We start from the raw sequence: 27,478 nt of genomic DNA on the forward strand, positions 1-27,478 counted from the left end.
GAGGAGAATGAGCAATCTGTTTTCTTCTTCTCAAACGACTGCAGGGCAGCTTGTAGCTTAAGCCTGACGCTTTTATGCATTCGATTTTATGCATTCATCCACTGACTCGCTTTTTCGCTGCAAAGTGCTATCGAGAAGCCTGCGTTCTCCTCTCTGCTGGAGAATAGTCTGGCTGACTGTAGGCGTAGATTGTTGAGCTGGGGGGTTGGGGGCGTCACAAGTAGCAGGGAGAGTCGAGCCAGTGCAGGAATACATAGCGAAAGAAGAACACTGACCCGCTTTCTCGTCATGGATGTCACAGACTCTACTGCGGAGAAGCGTGAGTACACTGTGGTTTGGGGTTTGAGTGCATGCTCATGTGTTATCCGGTGTTTGTCCTAAACCAAATGGCATTTCAAGCGCATGAGCTTTGGGGCTATTGGGAACGTAAGCGGGCGAGCGAGCTAGCAAACGAGCGTGGTTGACAGCCAAGCGAGCGTCACATATCCCATACTCAGCCATATTGTGTGAATGAATGGCAGTACTTAACGCCAGAAAAAAAAACGAGTTGACTCAGAAAGGATGGAATGACTCAACGACGTCTGACCGATAGAAGCGTTCGGTTGTTTATCTCATTGTTACCCCTGACATCCCGCCTTGACGGGATGAGTTATGCTGATCAATCTTTGCTGTCCTGCCTCATCTCATGTGGTGGGGTTTTTTTAGGCTACTCGTTGCAAATTAATCGTTTGGATCACGGTCAACTTAGACTGAATCACACGTCTATATCAAATGTTGCCAGTGTTAGTGATAGATTGTTTTAGCTGTAGTAGGCAATGTTCACCGGAGATGCGCACAAGAATGATAGATCAGCACCACACGTCTATGGACAGCTACTCTGTCCTATGCCAACTACTGAGCCTTGGGTTGCCGTCGGACAAGAAGTTTTGATGCCGCGGATTCAAGTTCATGTTAAATTACCTCATATGAGAACAAACTCACGCCACAGTTGAGTTTTGTGTGTTTATTTCATAATTTTACAGCGAGGTGTTATCCCGCGGCCCTGGGCTCGGAAGTCATTTAGGCGTGTAGTACAGAAGTTGACACCGCATTAAATTCGCCCTAGCTAGATGGGCTTCAGATAAAATTGGTATTTTCATCTACTAATTCCACTGCTTCTGCCATACTGTCATTCTGCTTCCACTGCCACACCATTTCCTTTGCTTGCTAGGGACGACCATGGTCATTGTAAAAAAAGGATGTGTTTGTGTTCACGAAGGGATCGTCTCACAGTTGACCGTGAATAATTCACTTTCCACTAGAGCGGGTGAATGCAACCGTCACCCACATTATAATTCTGAATACTGTGCAGACAACATGACCCTATCTAGAGAAAGAACCAGAGAACTTGAACCTTATGATTGACTATGATGACAGGCATTCATACTTTTTCCCCACAGGACTGTTTACATTTATGTAATTGCTTTTTGAAATACTTTTGCAGAAAGTATGGACCTACATTTATCAGTTCCCCTTAGCAACCTCTAAGGGACCTCAGTTGGAATAGTTGAAATTTCTAGTTAAAGTTTTTTGACTGGAGAAGGAATGAATAAAAGATACAGAAAACTGTATTTTCGACCGTCATCATCATATGATAAACTCGATCCATTGGAGTTCCTCTATGTTAATCTGAAGAATTGCTCCCTCACACACAGCCATCCTATGAGAGAGGAGGTTTTGCGTCACCCGTGCCCATGCATGCCCCTGCCACCTGCTCAGAGTGCTGTGTTTAATTAAAAATGTCATGAGAAAGTTCCCTCACCCACAACATATAATTGGAAGCATTTTATGGAATGGAAGAAAAGGTGGTGTTTTCCGCAAACGTCGACAAAATTGCTTTCTGCAGCTTGCACTCCAATAATAGGTTCACATCCCCAACCCCTGCCATAATAGCAATCTCTCTCTCTCTCTCTCTCTCTCTCTCTCTCTCTCTCTCTCTTATACAACCTCTCTCTATTGGGAGGAAAGGTCATGGATAAATGGGTAAATGGTTTTAAAGCAATGGGCCATATTACAGACCTTGCCTGCATACTTTATGGTGACAGAAAGGACATAAAGACCCTCTTTCATTCAACTCACGAAGGGAGACACTCCGGCTCTGGAAATGGGAAATAGTCTATTTCAAGGTGCCTGCCTGGATCCGACTGTCCAGGTGGTTCAGCGGAGACTTTTATGCCATGCTACCTTGACCTGGTGTCATTAAGTGGCTTTTGAAGTACCAAACAGGACCCCATTGAGCTCTGTCTCTCTCTCTGCTAGGAGGCTTCGACAGCAGGAAACAGAGCTTGCTATGCTTCCAGTGGCCATGGAATGCTTTATTGACGTACGAGACTGAAAGATCCAGGTTGAGGAGAGAGGGTTGCTTGGGGGCAGAATTGTGTGTGTGTGTGTATGTGTGTGTGTGTGTGTATGTGTGTATGAGAATAGAGAGATGTAGAGAGTGGAACCAAGAGAATGAGAGAGAGAGGGAAGAGAGGATGAGGGGGGGTAGAATGAAAAAGAGCACATTAGGTCCATTTTCCTGGTACGCAAGCACATTAATATATGGATTAGCCATGTGACATTAACATATGGGCCTTCAGTGTCCACCCTCAGGCTGATGGGGCTCAGGGTAACTGGCCTGGTTACTCACACTCACACTCCAGCCCTGCATTTCATCACCTTTGTTTCTAGAGCTAATCTCGTGTATGTGTGTGTGTGTCTGTGTGTGTGTGTGTGTGGTACACAGCAAATTGTGTTTCCAGCTCTATTTTTACATTTTTAAATATTGCAATATTTATTGTATCACAATATATGTGATGCGTTGTATCATGACCCATATATCATGATGCATATTGTGAATCGTGTATGTAATCATTATGTATCGTGAGGTCCTTGCCAATACTCAGCCCTAATGTGTTGCATATAAGTGTTGAGGGAGGGGAATATTATGTGGACATTAATGTGTTATGTAATTAGTGTGCATATCATTGTTATCACCATTCATGTTTGTGGATGTACACACTGGTGTATGTGTGTTTGTGTCTGTGTGTGTGTGTGTGTGTGTGTGTGTGTGGGGGTCTTTGGGTGTGTGTGTTGGTGTGGGTGTGGGTGTGCATGTTTGTGTGTATGTTTATATACGTGTCTGTGTGGATTATTGTGAGGGATTGTGAGGAAAGTATTTCCTTAATATTTGAATCTATTCTTAGTACTGAACTACTACCTCTTTCTTTTACAAACATCCATAATCCACTAGTGGGACACAAACTCAGTGGCACATGAATCAACAGAGTTTTAAAGCTTGCCAAAATCTTAAAACACTTTTCTGGCAGCAGTCAAAAGCCAACCACTGACCAACCTTGCTGCACACAAACCTACCCAATCTGCACAGATCTAAATCAGAGTCATTTATATGCAGCTCAAATTATCATCCACTTCAAATCCTCACATACAGCATCACACATACACACATATTTCCTCTTTTTCTCTCTCTCACGCTCTCTCTCTCTCTCTCTTCACATCCTCACCAGAACACACACACACAGACACATATACAGATGAACAAGCACATACTCTTAACGATCACATCACAGTAAAACTACTTAATGTACTCCAGAGCCACCTAAGCCCAGGTTTCTGCACTAAACATCCTCGTGAGCTCTCTAGAATTCCTCCATTGCCTTGGTTTCCGCGCCCCGCCTCTGTCCCCACAGGCGATGAATAAGTCATGGAGGATGCAGAAACACGCAGGCTTCCACCAGCATTCCGGCTCGTCCCGTCTCTCGCTGTGCAGCTCAGCTCAGCTCAGCTCACCGCTCGCTCGCTCGCTCCCCGCCGGTGCTCAAGCGGACATTCTCAGTGGGCTTGTGGGTGGACGAGGAGGTGCCGCCCACTCCAGTCAAAGCCGAGAAGGGCCCTGGGCGTACAAGTGTGTGTGTGTGTGTGTGTGTGTGTGTGTGTGTGTGTGTGTGTTTGTGTGTGTGTGTGTGTGTGTGTGTGTGTGTGTGTGTGTGTGTGTGTGTGTGTGTGTGTCTCTCTCTCTCACTGTGTGTGTGTGTTTCACTTTCGCTGTGTGTGTATGTGCATGTGTATAAGTGTGTGTCTCTCTCTCACTGTGTGTATGTGTGTGTGTGTGGTGATGATGGGGGAGGGGGGAGGCATGGGACCACAGCGGTCTCTATGGTTGACAGTCTAGGGTTAGGACCTCAGTGTTGGCCTAATGGCATTGTTACACAGCACAGAGAGAGTGTACGCTTTATCTATGTGTTTTCCAGTTAGTATTTGACTTACTTCGTTCGTCAGTTAGTATTTGACTTTGACTCAAAATCGGTGCGTGAGTCTGTCATACATCTGAGTCTGTCATCATGCAAACTTTCTGAATACCCTTTCTGTGCATTCTGAATGTTTTTCTCATTAAACGCATTCGTACAAAAATGAAAGGTGAAAAATGAGAAGGTGTAATGAAAAGCCTGACCCAATTGTTTAGAGGATCTTGAAAAGCTAGCCTCTGTAGTAACCTTATTCACCACTTAGTCTTTTTCAGATGAAGTAACATCAGATGCAACATCAATTAATGCCACTAGTAAGACATCAGTGGGCGCGTTTGAACCTGTCACATGTGTTGGCGTTGCTTGGCACATTCGCTACGCCCAGCTCACCTCAGTGCAGCTGGCTCCGACAGTCTGTTAGCCGTGCCAAGGCTCAGCGTCTTGTCGTTTGAGCCTCATTAGCGCCCCCCTGCTGTGGGATGGAGAATCACAGCCTCATGCACAAGCTGCATGTCTCGTTTTCAGGTCCTTGGCTTGCGCTGCAGTGGAGCTGGCCATGGTGCTGAAGCAGACTGCTCCCCTGTGGCGCCAGGAGTGGAGGAAGGGCCAGAACTACAGCCTCCCCCTGTCTGACTTCTGTCCGTCTGGGCACAGCATCAGGGGGGGCGGGGGTGAAAAGCCGAATCCTCATAGGATGTTGTCAGTTTGAACTAAGCAGCCATTGGCTGGAGTCAGCCAGGTAGGGGAAGTGTCCAGATATGTGGGGAGAGGAGTGTTTGTGACACCAGGAAACAATGAGATCTGGCCTTTGTTCTGTCAGCCAAACACTAGAGTGTGCTGGTATGGGTGCCAAGTAACCAGTTTAGGGTTGAAGTGTGCAGTGAGATTAAATCACTAAATTAAATCAGAATCCAAGTCAGCTTTGTTGGCCAGGTATGTGGATACAAGGAATTTGGTGTTGAAAGATGCTGACTCTCAAGACAAGAACAACATGCAATAGAAAGATTATATACAGACAATTGTATAACATATACTGTACATAATATAAAAACAATGTGAATGTAATGCTGATAAATCACTATAGAATATCCAATAAGGTAAAAGTTAATACACACTGGGATGCTCATAATTTAGACACAAATGGATGTAGAGACAATTCTGGATTACAAGTGTTCCCCACATTTTAATGATTGAGCTTGAGTATTATTGAAATATTTCAAAATTGGGAAGACAAGCACTTCGTACTGATCTTTTTTTGTGGGAAAGAAATGAATGATTAGGTTCCTTGACTCTTTTGCAGTTCACTTGATAAGAATGTGACAACAGATTACCGTGCATTTGGGATCAGTGTCCCCTTTGCCCTAAAACGTGGATGGTCTAAAACGTGGATGGTTATTAGTCCTAGTCAGTCTCAATCAGTCACCGTATGGGCAGGAGCTCTCTGTGTCCTCCCCAGTGAGACTGACAGTGGGTCACACCTGGGTCCAGTGGCATCTGTTGAAAGACTGGGGGACAGCAGTGTGGGTGATGTGGGGGCTTCTTAGTACCGTGGCTGTATATTTAGAAAAGCACTCACCTTGACAATGTGTGAGGTAAACAGGCTGAAATAGTGTCTTAGGAATGCATTGGTGATTTGTTTTGACATATTTTTGAGAAAAATAAGCAGCCTACCCAGAATGCTATTCATGTTTTGGGTTGAGTGATTGCATGAGCACAGTCATCATGGTGACCTATTTTAGGCTTCCTTTTAAAAGGCTGAACAAGAATAAGAGCAGTCAGCTTAGTGAATGTATGAAATACCACATGTGAAATGATTGATGGATTGTTTCTCTAATCGTTTTCTTTAATGGCAATTTTCTTTCTTTCTTACATTTCCTCCCTACCTTAATTTTTCCTCTCTCTATCTCTACACTCTCTCTCTCTCTCTCTCTCTCTTACTCTGCCTCTATATGTCTTGGTCTCTCTCCCCCATCTTTATCCCACACCTATTGCTCTTCCTTTTTTCCCCTTTCCTTATTCCCCCTTTCTTGTCATCCCTTCTCTGTCTACACCCCCCCTCTCTCTCTCTCTCTCTCTCTCTCTCTCTCTCTCTCTCTCTCTCTCTCTCCCCTCTCCCCATCAGGAGCTGAGTAATGGACTCTTTGTTCAGCAGTGAGCTGAGTCTCCTGGGCAGTGTGGAGGGTTTGCGGGAGGACGGCTGTGGGATGGGCTGGTCCAGCTCGCCGATCTCTGAAGACATGTACCCCACATCGCACTTCGCCCTGGCTGCCGCCTACCACGACATCAAGACCCGGCTGGCCAGCTTGGAGCGCGAGAACATCAGCATCAAGCACAAGCTCAGGAATTACGAGGTCAAGGTGAGAATGTTACACAACTTAGCCAAAAGTGACCGTTAACATGAATCATTTGGGAATCCTGCTTGGAGAGCTGATGTCTCTGTAGAGAGATGCTTTTAAGTTTTAGGCCCCTTAAAGCCCTCAGATGATGTCGTCTATGACATATACAGTATGTGGGTTGTAATAAAAGCTTGTTAGAGGTGCAGTCAGCAATTTGTACGCAATTTCAAGTCCATTACATTTTTTTGTCACATTCAGCAATCATCTCCTCACCATCTGCCCATTCCTCACTAGCTGCCCATTCCGTGAGTACACTGTTAAAAAAAAAAAAGATCTCTGTAGGCAGCCCAGGCACTAAAAACTGGAAACAAACTAAGTGGGGGCAGCCTGTCCCCCAAACAAAAATGAAACCTGTGTGGAGTTTCTCTGGGAATACTGAAGGGAGGGGTGAGCTACCTCTCTGGTGTGTTTGGCCTTTGGTTAAAATATAATGTACATTGTCTTGGACAAAAATGTCTGCTAATAATTTAAAATATAACTATAAACATAAGCAAATGCGACCTCCTAAGCAATTGCTGACTGCACCTTTAAGCCTAGAGAATTTGTTGTTGTTAAGAAAGGGTTTTTATAGAGGAGCTGTAAGATTACCTTTTTCACCTTGAATGTCAGAAATCAATTTGTGACACTTCTAAATTTGACTCTGGTTTTATTTTTACTCTGACCTCTCCTTCACTTCATCCCCTCATCTCTCTCTAGCCCTCCTTTTCTCAGATAGACTCACCTGACCTCGCCCTCTTCTCTCCTTCCTTCTCTTCTTGTTCTTTTTTGTTCTCTTTCTCTTCTCCTCCCTTCTTGATCTATTTCTCTTCTCTTCTTTCTTATATTCTCCTTTAGTTCCCACTCCAACAAATCCTCTTAGTCCTAGTCTATGTTTTCTTTCCCCTTAAGATTATAATTTACATTTTATTTGCTATGAAAAGACCACATATCATTACATACCCCATCAATCTCTCTCTCTCTCTCTCTGTCTGTCTGTCTGTCTCTCTCTTTCCTTTCTCCCCTTGTAGTTCCCCATGATCAGTGAGTTTGGGGAGGAGCGGAGCCCCTGTTGCTCCTGTGAGCCCAAAGAGTCCAGCCTCATGATGAGTGATAGCAGCAGCCTGCAGCAGAAAATCAACTCCCTCACACAGGAGGTAACCGCCACTGAAACACAAATTCAACTCCCTCACAAAAAAGTGACTGCCACTGAAGCACAACTTCAACTCCCTCACATAGGGGGTAACTCCCATTCAAACACAACTTGAACTCCCTCACACAGGAAGTAACTGCCAATCAAACATAACTTCAAACTCCCTCGCATAGGGGGTAACTGCCATTCAAACACAACCTCAACTTCCTCACATAGGGGGTAACTGTCACTCAAACACAACCTCAACTTCCTCACAAAGGGGGTAACTGCCACTGAAGCACAACTTCAACTCCCTCATACAGGAAGTTCTGCCACTTAAACCCAACTTCAACTCCCTCACATAGGGGGTAACTGCCACTCAACCACAACATGAACTCCTTTACACAGGAGGTAACTGGCTGTCACCTCCCTAAAAAGTGACTGCCACTGAAGCACAACTTCAACTCCCTCACATAGGGGGTAACTCCCATTCAAACACAACTTGAACACCCCCTAACACAGGAAGTAACTGCCAATCAAACATAACTTCAAACTCCCTCGCATAGGGGGTAACTGTCACTCAAACACAACTTCAACGCCCTCACATAGGGGGTAACTGCCACTGAAGCACAGCTTCAACTCCCTCACAAAGGGGGTAACTGCCACTGAAGCACAACTTCAACTCCCTCATACAGGAAGTTCTGCCACTTAAACCCAACTTCAACTCCCTCACATAGGGGGTAACTGCCACTCAACCATAACATGAACTCCTTTACACAGGAGGTAACTGGCTGTCACCTCCCTAACACAAGACATTTGACCCACTATTACAAAAAATAACTTCCCCAACACAGATAATATGGTAATTCACACAGGTTTATTTTGTGTCAGATATTTTCTGTCTACACTTGCCATGTGTTTTTGTCAATAGATACCTTTTAAAATCACCCCTCTTCTCTAGCCTGACATGTGTGCCTTTCCTCTCTCTGTGGTTTAAGCTTCAGAAGAGCAAGGAGCGGGAGGAGAGGCTGGAGGATGTCATCCAGGCGTATGAGAAGATCCACCTGGAAAAGAGCAACGTGCAAAGGGACCTGGACAAGATGGTGAGGCACAGCTCCTCCTACTGGACTCTCACAACACTTTTGAGATGTCAGAGGTCACATGCAACATAGTCTAGAGAGGACTACGCCTGGATTCAGGGGAAAATAGGGTGGGGGGAATGTCTCTGGGATTTGGAACAAAGCTTTTTTCAATAGCCAATCGCGGAGAGGTGGCAGACTTTATTAGTATGTACATGTACTGTGTTTCATGAAAATACTGCTGACAGCGGACTAACAACCAAAACGATGGAGTTTAGTTTGCTTTTGTAGCCATCTCTGGTTAGCCTTTTATAACTTCTGCAGAGGTTTAAAGCAAATGTTGTTACGAACTTCAATTTCTTCAAAAATTGACTCTAAACATGCTTCAATTACGTTTGTATCGGCAGCCATTTCGCACTGATTTCAGTAGGAACATTTGCCCAAGAACACAACAGAAGTGAGATCAGTGGGCGTCTCTGAAAGTAGCTGTTTTCCAGTTGTGAAGATTTTGGCCCAGAAGTTCGTTCAGCATGATGTGAGCTTCTAGGTACTCAGATTACATGCAACACAACATGCTGATGCCAATGTCACCTGGCCTCTTTTCAAGTCTCAGGAATGAAGTGTTGCCAGACGTGGTGACAAATCCATCACTTCCCACAGAGAGATATGTTGTGCTCACACCTGTCAAAGATCTTTCTACAGTATGCATCATTTACTTAACCTGCCATGTGAATTTAAATCTACTGTAGTTTAGTATTTATCAGAGTATTATATTAGTAGTTATGTTATCAGAGACAAAAACTTCATAATCCATCCATGATGTCTTTTAATCTTTGGCATAATACTCCATAACGATGTATGTGATGACTACTACATGTCGAGGATTATTATAGATCAATAATCCATTGTCACCCCTTATAAAAGGACCGTTCTCATGGCCAGATGTTAGCAAAAAAATCTTTTTTTACTAACAGTATTCACATAACCTTTAAAAACATATGCATACTGTATAATCAACCCTAACTATCCAAATTAAACACATTTCAACTGATCCACAAAGGAAACAGTCTGTATTATTCATGCACTGGGCTCCAGAGTCGTGTATTATTTATCCTCTGTTCTCTCCTCAGGCCTGGTTTTGTGATTTGTCTGGGCTACAGTGATGTTCAAGTTTAGCTACTGACACATGTAAATAACAATACTGCTGCCAATTATAAATCAGTTCATGTATTGTGTGTGTTTGCATCTATATTTTTGATTAGCTAAAGGAAACCTGTATATGTGTGTGTATGTGTGTGTGTGTGTGTGTGTGTGTGTGTGTGTGTGTGTGTGTGTGTGTGTGTGTGTGTGTGTGTGTGTGTGTGTGTCTGTGGACATGTGCGTCTGTCTGTTTGTGTGTGTGTATGTGTGTATGTGTGTGTGTGTGTGTGTGTCTGTGTACATGTGTGCCTGTCTGTTTGTGTGTGTGTGTGTCTCTGGGTCTGTTTGTTTCTGTGTGTGTGTGTGTGTGTGTGTGTGTGTGTGTGTGTGTGAGTGAGTTTGAGTGTGTGTGTGTGCATGTGTGTGTGTGTATGTGTGTGTGTGTGCATGTGTGGTGTGTGTATGTATAGACCTCTCTGGCGGAGCAGCATGTGGAGCGTATCCACGGTCTGGAGGCGGCCCTAAGACAGAGGGACGACTCGCTGCAGAAGCTCGGCTCCCGTGTGCGCAGCGGCAAAGACTCTCCACAGACACAGCCGCATGTGCGCGCCAAAGACATGCACCACCTACAGCTGCACACCAGCCTGGACGTGCCTCATGGTCAGTGGAAGCACACTCACACATGGCTACACACACACACACACACACACACACACACACCACACACACACACACACACACGCACACTAACACACACATGCACACACACACACACACAAAAACACACATGCACACACACACACACGCACACACACACGCGCATGCGCGCACACACACACACACACACATTATGCAGAAAAAACTTGCAGAAACACACACACACACACACACACACACACACACACACACACACACACACACACACAGCCTACAGTCACAGCAGCAGCTGCATACCAAAGTCAGACAATACCTACAGCTACACAGCAGCGCAGATATACTGTAAGTGGTAATGTTACCAGAGCACTCTGGACACAGGCCCTCGCTAGTAGATTAGCCTGTGCATGCTCACTGACATTGCAGCTGCTCTAACCATTTACATTACATTACATTACATTTGGCTGACGCTTTTTAACCAAAGCGACTAACAACATGGTAAACAGTAAGTTTTAAAACAATTCTCACAATTTTAGGACAGTTTAAAAAAACATTAGAGTACAGTAAGAATAAGTGCGTCGGTGAGTGCTGTTTTTAGCAGTTACTTGTCAGTTTAAAACGGCTGGTGAGTGCTAGGATCAGTAAGACTTGTTGTAAGTGTTGCTATGAGAGTAGATGTTCTCTAAAGAGCTGGGTCTTCAGGAGTTTTTTGAAAGTGGAAAAGGATGTCCCTGCCCTTGTAGGAACTGGCAGTGTGTTCCACCAACGAGGAACAACAGATGAGAAAAAGTTTGGATTGGCTTTGAGCGTGCGGTGGTAGAGCTAGACGCCGTTCGTCAGAGGAGCCGCAGCGGTCTGGAGGTAGTGTAAGTCTGTATGAGGGCATTCAAGTAGGTGGGAGCAGAACCGGAGACTACTTTGTAGGCAAGCGTTAGAGACTTGAATTTGATGCGGGCTGCCATAGGTAGCCAGTGTAGCTGGATGAGCAGCGGGTAACATGTGCCCTTTGGGTTGGTTGTAGACCAGGCGCCGCCCAGCGTTCTGGATCATCTGAAGTGGTTTCACTGCACAGGCTGGGAGACCTGTCAGGAGGGCATTGCAGTAGTCGAAATCGGAGATGACTATTGCCTGAACCAGAAGTTGGGTAGCATCTTGAGTCAAGTAAGTCCTGATTTTCCGTATGTTGTAGAGTGCGAAACGGCATGACCGGGCGACTGAGGCAACATGATCTGAGAAGTTTAGTTGGTTGTCGAGAACAACTCCTAGATTTCTTGCAGTCCTGGTCGGTGAAACAGACAGGGAGTCAAATTTGATGTTGATGTCGTGGTGTATGGTAGGTTTAGCTGGGATGACCAGCAGTTCAGTCTTTGAGAGGTTCAGCTGGAGGTGGTGTGCCTTCATCCATGTAGCTATGTCTGAAAGGCAATCCGAGATCCGTGCTGAAACCAGGGGGTCGTCAGGTGGAAAGGACAGATAGAGCTGTGTGTCGTCTGCATAGCAGTGGTATGAGAAGCCGTCGCGAACGGATAATCTGTCCCAAGGAGGTGGTGTAGATAGCAAAGAGGAGGGGGCCCAGCACTGAGCCCTGGGGACCCCTGTGGTGAGATGGTGAGGTGCGGATAGCTGACCAAGCCATGATAATGTTAAACGAGCGTCCTGTGAGGTAGGATTCAAACCAGGAGAGAGCAGAACGGAGATTCCCATGTCAGCGAGTATAGAGAGAAGGATCTGGGTGATTAACCGTGTCAAAAGGCAGCCCGATAAGTCAAGCAGAATGAGTACTGATGACCGAAAGGTCGCCCTGGCTTCTTTTAAGGCTTCTGTTACAGATAGCAGAGCCGTTTAGGTAGAGTGGCCGCTTTTGAACCCAGACTGATTTGGATCCAGAAGGTTGTTCTGTGAAAGGAAGTCAGAGACCTGTTTGGAGACTGCTCGTTCAATGCCTTTGGATAGGAAAGGCAGTAGTGAGACAGGGCGGTAGTTCTCGACTTGAGCAGGGTTGAGAGAAGCTTTCTTAAGTAATGGTGTTACCCGGCCCACTTTGAACGCTGTTGGAAATGTGCGGGAGGTTAGTGAGGCATTGATCACATGTGTGATAGCTGGAGCGATGGTCGGGCTGATGGACTGAAGTAGGCTCGTAGGTATAGGGTCCAGTGAGCATGTGGTAGGACGGCTGCATGTCAGGAGTCTGGACACTTCACTCGGAGAGAGGCGTGAATGCTGAAAAAAGATGTTCCAGCAGTCCCTAGAGGTTGTAGGGAGTCGCGGTATCTGAGTCAGATCGTTGAGTGGGCATGTAGAGAATTGACTGCTGATTGCCGCCACTTTGTTTGTAAAAAATGAGGCGAGGGTATCTGCAGTAAGGCTGGATGGAGGAGGAGGCAGCTGAGTAACCAGGAGGCAGAAGCAACACTCAAGGTTAATTAAGTCCTCACACCTCTCTTGACTGCCCCGGTATGAAACAGCAAACACCCCAGTGTGCTGTTCTCACCCTTAATCCTCTGCAAGTGGGACTTGAGTGGGACTTGCTTTGGTTGAGTGAGAAAAGCTAATTCACACGTTTGCTATGACTAAGCCCCTGCAACTTCAAATGACTATTCCTGTATGATATGCACACTGTTAGTATCTCTGTCCCATGCATGAATTTCTTTGTTTCTCTCCCTCTCTCTCTCTTTCTGTCACTCTCTTTACTTGTGTCATTATTGCTATATCTACCTATGTATCTGAGCTGTATATATATATATATATATATATATATATATATATATATATGAAGAGTTTGGTTGGTTGGCTATATCTCCATTTTGAAAACAATAAGTCATGTTATTATGACCGCCTTGGCTAAGCAAGCGGTCATAGAGGTTTAATCAGATTTTTTTTTTTTTTTTTTTTTTGTTTTTTTTTTTTTTCTTTTTAGCGTACCCAAATTTCCGTCAATGATTCCCGGGACACTGAAATACCGGGTACACGAAATTTGGTGGACATGTAACCCACATGGATAGCATGGAACCATCGTTTTTTCGTTTTGATCTGTAGCCCCCACTGCTGAATTGGACCCCGAAAGGAGGGTAGGGCAGACACAGTTTTCTGTGAATATCTCGAAAACCGTAGGGTTTAGGAGGACCATTTTTTTGTATGTTGATCTCAAGGGGGCCATGTCAACCCATTCCATAACCACTCATTTCATGTATAAATTTTAGTTAAACACAAAAAGTAAAAATGAGGTGGTGTAATTGAAGGTATCTGTGACCTAACATAGTCAAAACTGCACGAAATTGGAGTGTAGGATCATTATGACACCCTCTGTATGCACGCCAAGTTTTGTGGAATTCCGTTCATGGGGGGCCACACAATAAATTAATTTATGTTACTATTCACCAACTGGCCTGTAGGTGGCCGGAGACAGTTTTCTGTGAATATCTACGAGAACCGTTGGGGCCTAGGAGGTCCACCTTTTTTGTATGTTGGTCTTAAGGGGGCATGTCAACCCATCCCATTACCACTTATTTCATGTATAGCCACCTAGTTAAAAATTAAAAGCAAAAAATTAGGTGTTTTCATCACAATATCTCTGGCTGACAAGGTCAAAACTGCACGAAATTAAAAGTGTAGGATCATTATGACACCCTCCATGCATGCCAAGTTTTGTGTACTTTTCGGTCAATGGGGCCCTACAATAAAATAACTTATGTGTACATTTAGTGGCGGCACCAACAAGGATTCCCGGACACTGAAATACCGGGGTACACAAAATTTGGTGGACATGTACCCCCACATGGATAGCATGGAACCGTCATTTTTCGTTTTGATCTGTAGCCCCCGCTGAATTGGACCCCCTAAAGGAGGGTAGGGCAGACACAGTTTTCTGTGAATATCTCGAAAACCATAGGGTTTAGAGGACCATTTTTTTTGTATGTTGATCTCAAGGGGCCATGTCAACCCATTCCATAACCACTCATTTCATGTATAGCGCCACCTAGTTAAACACAAAAAAGTAAAAATGAGGTGGTGTAATTGAAGGTATCTGTGACCTAACATAGTCAAAACTGCACGAAATTGGAAGTGTAGGATCATTATGACACCCTCTGTATGCCGCCAAGTTTTGTGGAATTCCGTTCATGGGGGGCCACAAATAAATTAATTTATGTTACTATACACCAACTGGCCTGTAGGTGGCCGGAGACAGTTTTCTGTGAATATCTCGAGAACCGTAGGGCCTAGGAGGTCCACCTTTTTTTGTATGTTGGTCTTAAGGGGGCATGTCAACCCATCCCATTACCACTTATTTCATGTATAGCGCCACCTAGTTAAAAATTAAAAAGCAAAAAATTAGGTGTTTTCATCACAATATCTCTGGCTGACAAGGTCAAAACTGCACGAAATTAAAAGTGTAGGATCATTATGACACCCTCCATGCATGCCAAGTTTTGTGTACTTTCGGTCAATGGGGGCCCTACAATAAAATAACTTATGTGTACATTTAGTGACGTACACCAACAAGGATTCCCGGGACACTGAAAGACCGGGGTACACAAAACTTGGTGGGCATGTACCCCCACATGGATAGCATGGAACCGTCATTTTTCGTTTTGATCTGCAGCCCCCCCGCTGGACTGGACCCCCCTAAAGGAGGGGAGGGCAGACACAGTTCTCTTTTATGGTATGTTGGTCTCAAGGGCCCACATCAACCTGGCTCATAATCACTCATTTGTGATTTGCACACCCCCCCGGTAAAAAATGAAAATGCAATATTATTCTGCTTTAATCGCCCCTATCTTCAGTTAAGATGTTCAGAACTGCACCAAATTTTATGTGTATGATTGACCTGGCATTCTCTGGGGGTCTGGGGGTATGCCAAGTTTCGTAGAATTTCATCCCTGGGGGGGGTCTAAAAAAATTAGGTTATGTGTACATTTAGTGACTGTACACTCATTGGCCTGTAAATGGCGGTGCACATATATAAACATGCACACACACAGGCACCCACATACTATCGGTATTAGAACGGCCGATACATAATTACAAATTCAGTAGGATTAAAAGAAAGCAAAAATAAATATTCATCATCATCATCATGGCTGCATTTTCAGTATTGGCGATAAGTAGTCGTTTGTCCACTAGATGGCGCATCGTTGCAGTGAGACGTAATTTTGTTGGAAGTTAAAAGTGGGTTGGGGAAAACAATGGACACTTCCTACAAGGACTGTAATTTATCGCGCTTAACATCTAATAAGGACAGGACGATGTTCACATGAAGTGTAATTCCCATTTCTTCTTGAAGCCGAAATAAATCTGAGGATGTTTATCGGACATGCTTGGTTTTACTGCAGGTAATGCTTAATCTTGTAATATCAATAAGGACCTAGGTAATGTTACCAAGTAGCGTTGGTTGAGTGATGGAGGCCCATTTGATTGATTGCATTTGTAGAAAACTATAAATGCGGTTATACCAAGCAAATTGATAGCAGCACTGTAATTGTATCTTTCGACTGACATTTATTGCACGTGCTACAAAAATCATTCTGTGCAATGGAAGATTTACCAACGTTACACGGGTCTGATACAGTTTGCCTATACATGCGTGGGAGACTGAGACGCCTGTTTATTTTGTTTTTTAAGTCGCGCAGGGTGTGAGAGGGAATCGATGTGCTTTGATTCCAGCTTGGTAGTTGTAGTCTGTGAAATTAAAAAGCACGTGTGTGAAGTATCCAAACAATGACACCTTCATTTAATTATGGCTGCTTTTAGCAACACACCTTAAAGCTACCGTGTAGTGGGTCCCATTTAGAAGTGGCTACTTCATTCGCTTTCCTTGACTCATGGAGCTGCGTGAATGTTATTACAACTTTTCGCCCGATATGGCAGTTTAAGTCCGCTTGATACTGTAAAGTCGTAAGCCATTGGTTTCCAAAGGAGATTTTATTTGTGTATTTCAGCATAGCCTATTGACAATTTATGTTGTAAATAGGCCTACCTTATAATCCTACCTGGAGCTTAGGGAAGCTAACAGCTTTCTATTAGGATCTAGTTTGTTAGTTACAGTTTTGTCATAACTCCCTAATGCATTTTTGCATTTAGAATAGCCAGAGCGTGTGTATCTCAATCTGAAAATTAAACAATATCGGCTGCCTATGGACTAGGCTGGGTGAACCCAGCCTGATCTGCCCGCTATTTATTTTTTGATTTCTTAAAAGATTACGGAGCCCGGGAGAGCTCACTTTAAGTGATATTTTTTCTGGTCGTGGATAATTTGTGAGCACGTTTTCCTTTAATTAAGCCCCCCTCGAATTAATAAAACGTGAGCACGCTTTCCTTTAATTGAGCCCTCGAATTAATACAACGTGACCCGTTGTAGGCCTAAATTGAGCTCTCGAAATATGTATTTCGTGCTCACATTTAGTAATTCCGACATTTTCTCACCGCCGTTGTGCTGTGGTGGCAACCGTGTGTTACCTTGACATGGACTACGCCTACAGCTGTCTGTAACAGTTCATATTGGTAATGTGATGATAACCGTAAGCAGCTAATTAAAGACTTTAGGTGGTCATGTTTTATAGCGGACTTCTACTCTTTGTAGCAGGGGCACTGTGGTGTCAACCGCCAGCTATGGAGACCCATAATGGGGAAATTCTACTAGGCTACAAAGGCTACTTTCGGGCTCTGTTGTAGCCTAATGACCGGTTTCCACTATCTCCTGGATTGTTGACTTAACTGTGAGGTCTAGGAGTCAATCGAAGCACATCACAGCGACAAGCTCCCGAACAATTACAACACGTAGACCTACTGTTGGTACAAATAGGCTACCTGCATTAGTAGTATCGCCTAATACCCACCCAATACAATAAGGTTCCCTCTAGCTCCCGATGGGCCTCACCATATAACCCACGCCATCGCACCAATGATGCACACAACGAGGTAAGCTTTGATAATGACTATGAAACGGAGACATAAACAGTGTCGTTCACGATCGCGCAGCTTCTCAGGCTATGTAGCCCAGCTCACACCGTTCAAGGATAAACACCACAGCTCTGCATACACTTGACCTCAACAAACACTCAAAACTTCGCCAAACATTCAGCTGGACGATGTTGGCAAGGGGCCTTTACAAACACACAATCATCTGCTCTCCCACCTACAGCCTACCTAACGGGGCTATTAACCAGGTGCACTGCAATCAATGAGATTCCTCTCACGTCACTACAAGCGACACACCTCCCGACGTCATTCCCGGGATATCCCTTGACACACTATGTTTTTGTGCACACAATTTAATTTCTTCGAGCCCACGTTTTTAATTATTAGGTGGGTGCGCTTTTAGTAGATCGAGATCTCGAATATACTATAACGTGCTCATGTTTACATGTGTCAAAACAATATTGAGTGCACGTTTTACAAATTGTGGCCACGTTTAAGTAGATTGTGCACACAATGTTCTATAACCATGTTCACAAATTGTGCTCTCGTTTTAATAAATCGTGCCCCGTTTTGTAAATCGATGCTTGTGTTTTAGTAAATAGTGCACTTTCGTTTAACTCGATTTAGTAAATCGCATGCTTTGTTTTAGTAAATAGTGCACTTTTAATAAATTGTGCCCTCGTTTTATGCTTAAAATGAGAGCTTCATTTAGTAAAATGAGGTCACACTATAGTAAAACGAGAGTGTAAATTGTGCACACGATTTAGTAAACCGAAAGCACAATTTAGTAAAACGAAAGCATAATGATTTAGTAAAAAACGAAAAGCACAATATAGTTAAACGAGGGCACAATTTAGTTAAACAAGAGCACAATTTAGTAAAACGAGCGCACATTCTCTCAACATGCAAAACATTTTGCGATGACCCCTCTAGGGCTCCGTAAAAGATTGAGCTTGGTCTGATGAAAGCCAGACTAGCCATGGACCTCAGTTACACAATGCAAGGGAACATGAATCAGCCTATATTTGCACTAACAATAACGGACAAAAGCTCTTCAACTTTGGCCCGTTAGAATGTGTATGAACAGTCTAGCGACGCATTTCATCAAGGCCCATTTGGACATGTCATTTATTTGCACCACTGGTTAGATGCAAAACAGCATTTCGTTTCAGACTAGGCTACTGTTACTTAATTTGTGCATTAACAATAACGTTTCAGACTACTGTTACTTAATTTGTGCATTGACAATAAAAGTATTACATGAACTAAAGATGACTAAAATCTTATGTAGAAGAAGAAACATTCACAAAAATCCATCCATCCAAAAATGACCTTTGTTTTTGATAGCTGTTGAAAACGGCATGGAACTGACAGAGATGTTTTTGTTTAAAAATACATAAAAAATAAATAAATAAATAACATTATGCTGATACCTTTTGCTTTTCCCAAATACAATGTAGCCTACAGGTGTAAGTGACCTTTCATCAATCCAGTTGCAATGGATGAACTGTGATGAACTGCCCTACTTGTGATTGTTTAGAGATTTTAAAGGTTTTATAACAATGCTACATCTTCTTTGGCTATTCTACAATCTATTCACCTTTTCAGCACCAGTAGGCTACTTTCTGTGCAGCCGCACACACACACTCAGGCATGCCAAACAAGCATACACAAAAGTTTCAAGAGTGGGGATGGAGTAAAATATGGAGACAAATTGAAGTGTGATTTATTTTCGAGGAACGGATGTACAGGACTGAGCGGCGGTCATATTTTGTACCGCTATGCGGTACATCTAGTTATTTAACTGTCAATCAATCAATTGATTGATTGACAGTTAAATAATAACATGACTTATTGTTTTCAAAAATGGAGATATAGCCAACCAACCAAACTCTTCATATCAATAAAATTGCAGTTGTGTTGTTTTGATTGAGTGAAGATAAGTGTAGTAACAATAACCCAATTACACTTCCACTAAAATTACTTGGAGAACAAAATGTAAAAAAAAAAAGATTTATGAAAATTCATTAAAATGGAGGATATAGCGTTTTGGAACTAAACTCTTCATATCTTATAATAACTGTTATGATATCTATCTATGTATCTATGCGTCTAATAATAGATTATTAATAATAATCAAATTATAAATAATTATACTTTTTTGTGTGTATGGTTGTATCTTGTATTTCTGATTCTTTATTGACTTCTGTTTGCCACAGAGTGCCGCGGGCCGACTCTGCAGAGTTCCCGCAGCCTGGACGCTCTGTCTGACCTTAAAGTGCAGAGGCTGGAGGCGGAGCTAGAGGGGGCCAGGCACGAGGCCCAGGGGGCGTGTCAGAGGGAAGAGGAGCTGAAGGCGGAGCTAGAGCGGCTTCAGGAAGAGATCCGGCAACTACAGGAGAGTCAGAGACAGGTCAGCCAACACCAGGGGCCACACCATTTATAAAACGTTCTTACGCACAGATTTGATCTTAGACGGTGCGTATGCTCAAATCCATGCCAACGCTCAGATTTATAAAAACCGTCTTTGACGTGGAAAAGTGCTTATCTCCACGTCAGGTTCAAACTTGACGTACGACCATTTCCTTGTGGTAATGCCGGGGTACTGCAAGTAATCTGAGGTCTAAGTGCGATCAAAATTCCAAGACCAACGATCATGTCTTTCTTTGCCATATGCATTAACAATATCAGAAGACGTTTTTGGACGCAGCTTAATGTTTCATGGTTTAGCATAAAACTGCTAATGAGAACTATAGCCCACTTAAGAAAGTGAAAAAACTTATAGTTTACTTATTTCATAATATCTATAAAAAAAAACACAAAGACCTACGATAGAATGATTGAAACATTTATACAGGTGATCTAGTATATTTAGTGTTCTCACCAATCTAATATTGAACATAAAATGTCCAATTGCCCTCGTTTAGGAGAGGAAAAGTACATTTGTGCCAGGGATGTAGTGGTAAAATAAGAGGTGGGTGAACTATGAATTAAGCAATCTCGGTGAGGTGGACTGCGCCAAGCGGTATCGGATTTTTTAATAAGGCATTTAGAACATGTTTGATAATGGTGGAGGTTATTGTACAGTATTGGGAATATAGGATAGTATTGGATAATACAGTTTTGAATGTTAAAAGTGAATAAAGGTGGATAAACTCTAATAAGAGGTGGGTAGGCCTAAACTCTATTTCTGACATTTCAGAGGTGGACCGTGGATAAACTGCGTTTACTCGCGTTTAGCCTCCACTACATCCTAATTTGCGTTCATAGGCCTATTCCCAGCTTCGTAAAAGAAAGGTAATATTTGAATGTAAGCTATACAGTGTAGGCTATAGATATACTATATCATATATAGCCTACACAACCAAGGGACGGAAGTTATCTTCTGAAAGCAAGACATCTTCATATTTAGTGTTGCGTCGGAGTTATGTATAGAGGTGCAGCCGCGACCTGTTTGCTTTTTTTTGACTGGCAGTGCCCAAGATCAGATGACAGTACGTGAGTTGAATAATGTAGGCTAGAATATAAAGGTAGGCCTAAAGCAACAATAAAGGACAATGTTTAAGCCATTGGACATTATTTAAAGAAAACGATAGCAAAGATATGCAGAATGAATGAATAATGACCGGCGAACTAGGCTACTTTTTCAGCAAAACATAGCCTATCCTAAAAGAAACGTTAAGCCTACATGACATATCACGCTTAATTTAGTCCTCTGTTTTGTAGACTAAATCAGCATATTACCATGGGTCATATTGGAAACGTACAGTAGCCTACTGTACCATAACATACAGGAATATGCTGTAGGCCTAGGTCTTTCCTTCATAAGGTAGGCCTACTCAATTTTTTTTCTACAAAGTAGGCCTAAACATAGGCTACTAAATGTTGATTATTCACATTACTGCAAGCAAAAGGAATGAAAGCGAGCCGAGGACAATGGACATGGATGCATACGATGTCTTTCCAGAAAGCTTTGCTGTAAAAAACATAATTAGTTAAGCTATTTGAACTGACGCATATAGGCTAGTTAACATCAGATGGCATAGGCTAGACCTATACAATGTTTTCAATATATAATTTTACATAGGCTACAGCTTTTAGGCCATTAGGCCTAAAACCATCCGGCTGCGCACAAGTTGACATTCATTTGTGATTTATAATGGGCACATGGGCACAAAACGAACGTACGCACAAAAAAACGTGCGTACGCCACCCTTCCAGGGGCTGGAGGTTGCCTTAAATTATGTGGGTGGGGGGTACTTCCTCTCTCTCTCCAGCTCAGTATAATACTTCCATCGCAGTCACCACCAAGCGTAGAAAAGGTTTTTTGGGTTATTTTCAAAGAGAAACTCTGAAGGAATCACACAATCTCCCCACAAAGGGATATTGGGTGTGCATTTGCAATGTACACAGGTGTTGAATCACACACACCCACACACACACTTGCACACTTTAGCTTGATTAATAGGTTGTATCAGCGATTGCAGGCCCAAAAAAGGCCCAACAATAAATGATCACATTCATCTAATCTGTCCTAACGATCCGCTAGCTGCCCACCCTGTAAGCAGGCTGTCACACAAAAACAATTGCGAACAACAAGTGTTGCCAACCACTCAAAAGCAAAATAAAGTGTTCCAACCAATAACCGACGAGATGCGCATTTAGGAGAGTTTCAATTGCATGGGAGGGAGGGGGAGGGAGTAGCGAGCTAGCTCTCTGTTTTGTTTGAACATCAACAGAAGTGACGTTACCCCGCCATCGCTGATACAACCTTTAAACAAAATATAAATGGAGAAATATTCACTAATTAAAGTTTGCTTGTCCCTCAGGAAATGCCAACGACCTGTGAACACTGTGATGTAGAGTGGATCAAGAAAGCAGGAGATGAACAGTGAGTTATGGTCCTAAAATGTAGGGTCCTACTCCTGATAATCATAACCCTCATGTTAAATGTCTTGTAGCCTGAAGAAGAGGATGTTACTCCTAATAACCATAACCCTGATGATATATGTCCTGTGGAATTCTGTGACATATTTTGTCATATTTTGTCTATTTCAGTTTTAGAATACAGCATTGATTTGTTACCTTGTGTTGCTTTTCTTTCATTTTTTTACATTTCCAACTACAGGCCTTTCCAACTGTATTTCGATGCCTTTTAGCTGTGTTTGTGTGTTAGTGGTTGGAGTAGTTAGTGGTTGTTTTTAGTGCTAGTCACAAAATAAGCTTAATTGTAGCTTTCTTACATCATGTGTTATTAGTGTAATAATGGGAAAAAAACAACAACTTAAACTTAAATACCATATGAGCAACCACCATTAAAGGCCATTGTGGTTTGGCTAAGTAAATGTTTGCCCCACTGAAAGGGCATCCCCAATGCTGAAATGATGCTTTCCAAGCCCAGTGAAAGTGCTTCATTAGTTTGATTGGTGAGAGGCTCGAGCCTCAGGCTTTTTACAGTTTCAGTAAATCATTGAGAACAATTGATTCTCTCGTGCAGGATCCATCTGCAATTAACAGTGTTTCACATTCAGTGAATGGAACATAGAGGGCACTTAGACGAGAAGACCTAGCAATTTGTTATCAAATGCAGTGATGGGAGAGCTCTCTTTTTTTAGTCTGCTATCTCCCTATTCTCTCTCTCTCTCTTGTTCTCTTTTTCATCAATTTTGTCATCTCTTTGAACTTTCTTGGAATCTATAATTTTATGGTAATGATTTTTTTCTTCTTCTCCTCATCTCTGTATCCTACGGTTCTTCCTCTCTCTCTACCTCTATCATCTCTCTTTATCTCCCGAATCCTTTGTTGATTAACTTTATTTGGTCTCTCTGCTTCAATCTTTCTCTCTTATTCTGTTTCTTTCTCTTCTCTCTGTCTATTTCACTCATTCTCTTTCTGCCTATCTCTCTGATCTTTTCTCATCTCTCATTTCTTCATCTTCCCTCCGTCTATCTTTCTAATTCTCTCTTTCTCATTTTGACTCTTTCCTACTCTCTCCTTTTCTCTCTCTCTTTCATCCTCTCTCCCTCCCTCCCTCTCTCCCTCCCTCTCTGTCTCTGTCTCTCAGAGTGAATCTGGCTCTGGCCTACACTGAGCTCACTGAGGAGCTGGGCCGAGTTCGCTCTCTGGCTGCCAAACAGAGTGAGATCTTTAGGCAAACTGCCCAAGAACAGCAAAGCCCAGGTCTGTTGGTGAATAAAGATAACTCTCTCTCTCTCACACACACACACACACACACACACACACACACACACACACACACACACACACACACACACACTAACGCTCTCAGTATCTCTCTCTCTCTCTCTCTCTCTCTCTCTCTCTCACACACACACACACACACACACACACACACACACAGTCATACCAACTCACTCACCATCTCCACATAGACACAGAAGTCCAAGTACTTTTGCTTGCATTCTTTGCAAGAATTTTAATAAGTAATCATTTAGCTGCTCTATTACAATAAGATAATCATCATCATAATCTGATTATTATCACAATAATTAATTGATCATAAGAATATTTAAGTATATGAATTACTATGACATATGATGTATGACGCATGATAAATATGGGGGTGTCTTATTGACGCAGAGATGACTACGGCAGGATTTCCATTATGGACGCAGTGCTTTAATCAGATCAGTTATTAATGAATCACTCGCAGTTGCAAAGTTATCTCAGCAGGAAGCGGGTAGAAATAGCAGTATGAGTCACTGTTTCTCCCCCGGCCCCTAAGGCATCGCAGCCTCAGATACCTCTCATCATATTGCTTCTATAATGAACCTCATCCACATACTGTACCCCCATTACCTAAAGTAGTTAAAGTTCTTCAAAAATACCCCATAATCTTATCTACCCCCTCTAAATACCCCTATCGTTACCTGCAAACCAGATCACCTCTGCAGTTATATTACATTCCCCAAAGTCCTCCCGCCATAGTCCTAAAGCCTTGCTATCTCTTAGTGCAGTGTTGTAATGTTAGATGTTTTGCTCTCTCTCTCTCTGCACAGTCTTGCGTCACTCTCCTGCATCCCAGCGCTGCTCGCCCTCGTCCCAGCGGCCGTCCCCCTCCCCCGACCGCTTGCGCCCCTCACCCCCCATCTCCCCCACGGCGGGCCCCGCCTCCTACACCAGCCGCCCGCCCACCAGCCGGCTGCGCGAGCGCTTCCAGGGTCGTCGTAGCTACTCCGAGATGTCCGACCCCTCGTCTCACGGCCGCCCGCCCAGCCACGCCCGCCTGCTGTGCGACCCGGTGTCCACCCTCCCCAAGCCGCACGTCATGGGCGGGGCGGGGGGTTACCAGCGGCTGCCCAGGGCATCTCTGGCCGGTACCAGGCCCGCGTCCGCCCACGGGGGCAGCCTTGGCGGCGGCATAGGGGGCAGTCTGGGGGGCAGCCCGGCACGTCACCACCGCGGCCTGGAGCTGGATCTGGAGCTGGCGTTCCCGCTGATGGAGATGCGGCACCTGTGCCGCCTGGAGGACCCCTCCGTGGTGGCCTCGCTGGCGCCCGCGCCGCTGGTCACACCGCCGCAGTCCTCGGACGAGGAGGAGGACTGGCACTGCCCATCGCCCGTGCACAGCCCACCGAGAACGCTGGGCGCTGTCCTGCCCCCGTGCCCGCCATTCCCCGCGCCGGAGGGACCCAGCACCCTCACCTGCCACCTGCAGGGGCATCTCCTTGCCGACCATGCCCAGTCATGGCCCTCCATCAATGTGAGTGATGTGATGTTAGAGGATTTCACATTTGAAGCAGTAGTGTCCACCCTCAAAGCTGATCATTTTTTAGGCATTTAAGTAGAAATCCTCACTTAAACTCTAAATGCAATTTTGGTGTGTTTATCACACCCATGTTTAAAATTGATTCAGAGATCAAGTCTTTCCCTTCAGAGGAAACTCTTTAATAGATCTTGGGGATGTGGTGTGCCATCAATTGGTTCTTAGCGGAGAAATGGTCCAATGTAGAACATTTTAAAGAGCACCAATTATGATTTTATGCCACAGATGAAAGTGTCCTAAACTAACTACATTCCCACTGGGCCAGATTTGTACCAGGAGGCTGGCTGTGTGGTTGTGTGACTAATCCCTGTGTGTGTGCGTGTGTGTGTGTGCGTGTGTGTGTGTGCATGTGTGCATGTGTGCGTGTGTGTGTGTGCATGTGTGCGTGTGTGTGTGTGTGTCCTGCAGCTGTGGATGGAGACGGAGGAGAACAGAGCCCGCAGCTGCCCGCTGTGCCAGCTGACTTTCCCCACCGACTACCCGGATGATGCGCTCATCAAACACATCGACACACACCTGGAGAACAGCAAGATCTGAGCTGTGCAGTGCCAAACACTGCCCCTTGTGGCCACAGTGGTAATAGCAGCACAGCTGGCCAGGCCAGGAATGGAAAGGACAGTCTTTGGGAATGAGGCCCAGGTTGTTCTTCCTTTCTAAGCAACTGTACAGTGTTCTCTCCTCCCCAACTGTCCCACTGGTATACCTAAGCCATATTTTAAACCCTGATATTTTACTGTCCTGCCAGGGCACTCTGCTGATGAGAGGGGAGTGATCCTCAAAGGTGATTTAGCTTAATAGCTTGATAATGCATTTCTAACTACATTGTTTTTTTGTAATATTTCTTCCTGTCACTGGGAAAGACATGACATGAGAGAGAGAGAGAGAGAGAGAGAGAGAGAGTGAAAGAGAAAGTCTTAACTGCACTGAGGATGTTGGAGAATAGGATTCAGACTGAGGCCAAATTCTGGACACTGAAATCCAGAGAATCCATAACCGTATTTTAATGGCTGTGACTACAGCATGGACACGCTCTTTGGCAAGCTTTGACACCAAGCTGCCAAAAAGTTTTCTGTTTGTAACAGCTCGGTAGCGTGATCAGAACTGTGATATTTTCTTCTCAGTCTACCAATATAAGCTGACGAAGGGCTCAAATCACTCTTACTAGAATCTGTAAACTCTTGGAATTAACAGTCTTGGCACTAATTTTATATGGGAATTGTCAGCACATTTGCTGTGTTTGTAGTGTCTGCACTGGAGAGGTTCAATTCAGGTGAACAGAGACAGTTGGAAACGACTCTCTTCTGACGGCTTTTGAGGGCTTCTAAGGCCTTGATCAATACCAGGCCTACATTAGGTGAAACTATTGACGCCGTCTTCAGTCTTTGTACTATGGAAAGGGCACAGCGCAAGTGATTCCTAGCTTAAAATACCTCGTATCAATATCCCATCTGACAGCTATGTTGGATTTTATTTTTGTGTACATAAGGCCCTTTAAGAATTATTCCATTCCCCCTAGTGGAAACTATTAGGCATTTTTTAAGCCATGCAAAACAAGACTTGTTCATGTTTCTTGGTTACTTTATCATAATAATAGTAATAATAATAATAATAATAATAATAATAAATAGAAATAAATCATGCAAGTGTATCTGTTTAAAATACATCACAAAATGGATATGGCATTGCAGGAAAATCTTTAGTATTTACAAGTATAGCAATTTGAGCAGTCGTGCAAACAGTGTTATCTAGTGGTAAAGAAAAAAACCCAGAGGTCCTAAAAGCACTTGGCAAAAATACCATAGACCATAAACATACATCTTGAAAAACACTTGAAGTAAAACACAACTGTGATGCACAAAAGAAGTCAGAAAAGACAATGTCAGAATCAACCACCAGGTGATGCTTTTTGAAATACAGACAAATACAGCCACTGAAATAAGGGGACATAGCAGTGTAGTACTGCAAAAGCATTTGACCTTGACAGTGTGCTCTGTGTCTGACTATGGAACTACAAATCCAGTTAACTAGGTAACAGCTCCCACACACAGCTGCGTGCATCGCGTTGATGGTGTGAGTCTGCGCAGTACTGGGGGGACCAACTGAAAAATCGTTCT

The 27,478-nt window shown here is 43.7% G+C and overlaps 1 protein-coding gene across 4 annotated transcripts; it reads left to right on the forward strand.

Moving 5' to 3' along the window:
- On the forward strand, positions 1-27,004 carry LOC125296049 (TANK-binding kinase 1-binding protein 1-like). Of its 4 annotated transcripts, none has more exons than XM_048245693.1 (10): positions 1-319; positions 6,409-6,643; positions 7,690-7,815; positions 8,789-8,893; positions 10,480-10,669; positions 19,798-19,991; positions 22,408-22,469; positions 23,643-23,758; positions 24,598-25,301; positions 25,773-27,004. In XM_048245693.1, the coding sequence occupies exons 2-10, from the start codon at positions 6,419-6,421 to the stop codon at positions 25,899-25,901; spliced, it is 1,851 nt and encodes a 616-aa protein (XP_048101650.1). In that variant the 5' UTR covers positions 1-319; positions 6,409-6,418; the 3' UTR covers positions 25,902-27,004. The 4 variants fall into 4 exon arrangements, with proteins under 4 accessions (XP_048101650.1, XP_048101651.1, XP_048101652.1 ...); XM_048245694.1 differs by having other exon boundaries at positions 6,409-6,637; XM_048245695.1 differs by lacking the exon at positions 1-319 and having other exon boundaries at positions 6,520-6,643; positions 7,379-7,815.
- The last annotated feature ends 474 nt before the right edge of the window (positions 27,005-27,478 follow it).

Source organism: Alosa alosa, chromosome 6 (assembly GCF_017589495.1).
Source record: "Alosa alosa isolate M-15738 ecotype Scorff River chromosome 6, AALO_Geno_1.1, whole genome shotgun sequence".
Classification (NCBI taxonomy): Eukaryota; Metazoa; Chordata; class Actinopteri; order Clupeiformes; family Clupeidae; genus Alosa; species Alosa alosa.

What these genes read in the sequence shown, in the direction of transcription:
- LOC125296049 (XM_048245693.1), top strand. Translation starts at nt 6,419, where the DNA reads ATGGACTCTTTGTTCAGCAGTGAGCTGAGTCTCCTGGGCAGTGTGGAG. An exon ending in TCAACTCCCTCACACAGGAG is followed by an intron (nt 7,816 to 8,788) that starts GTAACCGCCACT and finishes CTGTGGTTTAAG; the next exon opens with CTTCAGAAGAGCAAGGAGCG. An exon ending in AGTCATGGCCCTCCATCAAT is followed by an intron (nt 25,302 to 25,772) that starts GTGAGTGATGTG and finishes TGTGTCCTGCAG; the next exon opens with CTGTGGATGGAGACGGAGGA.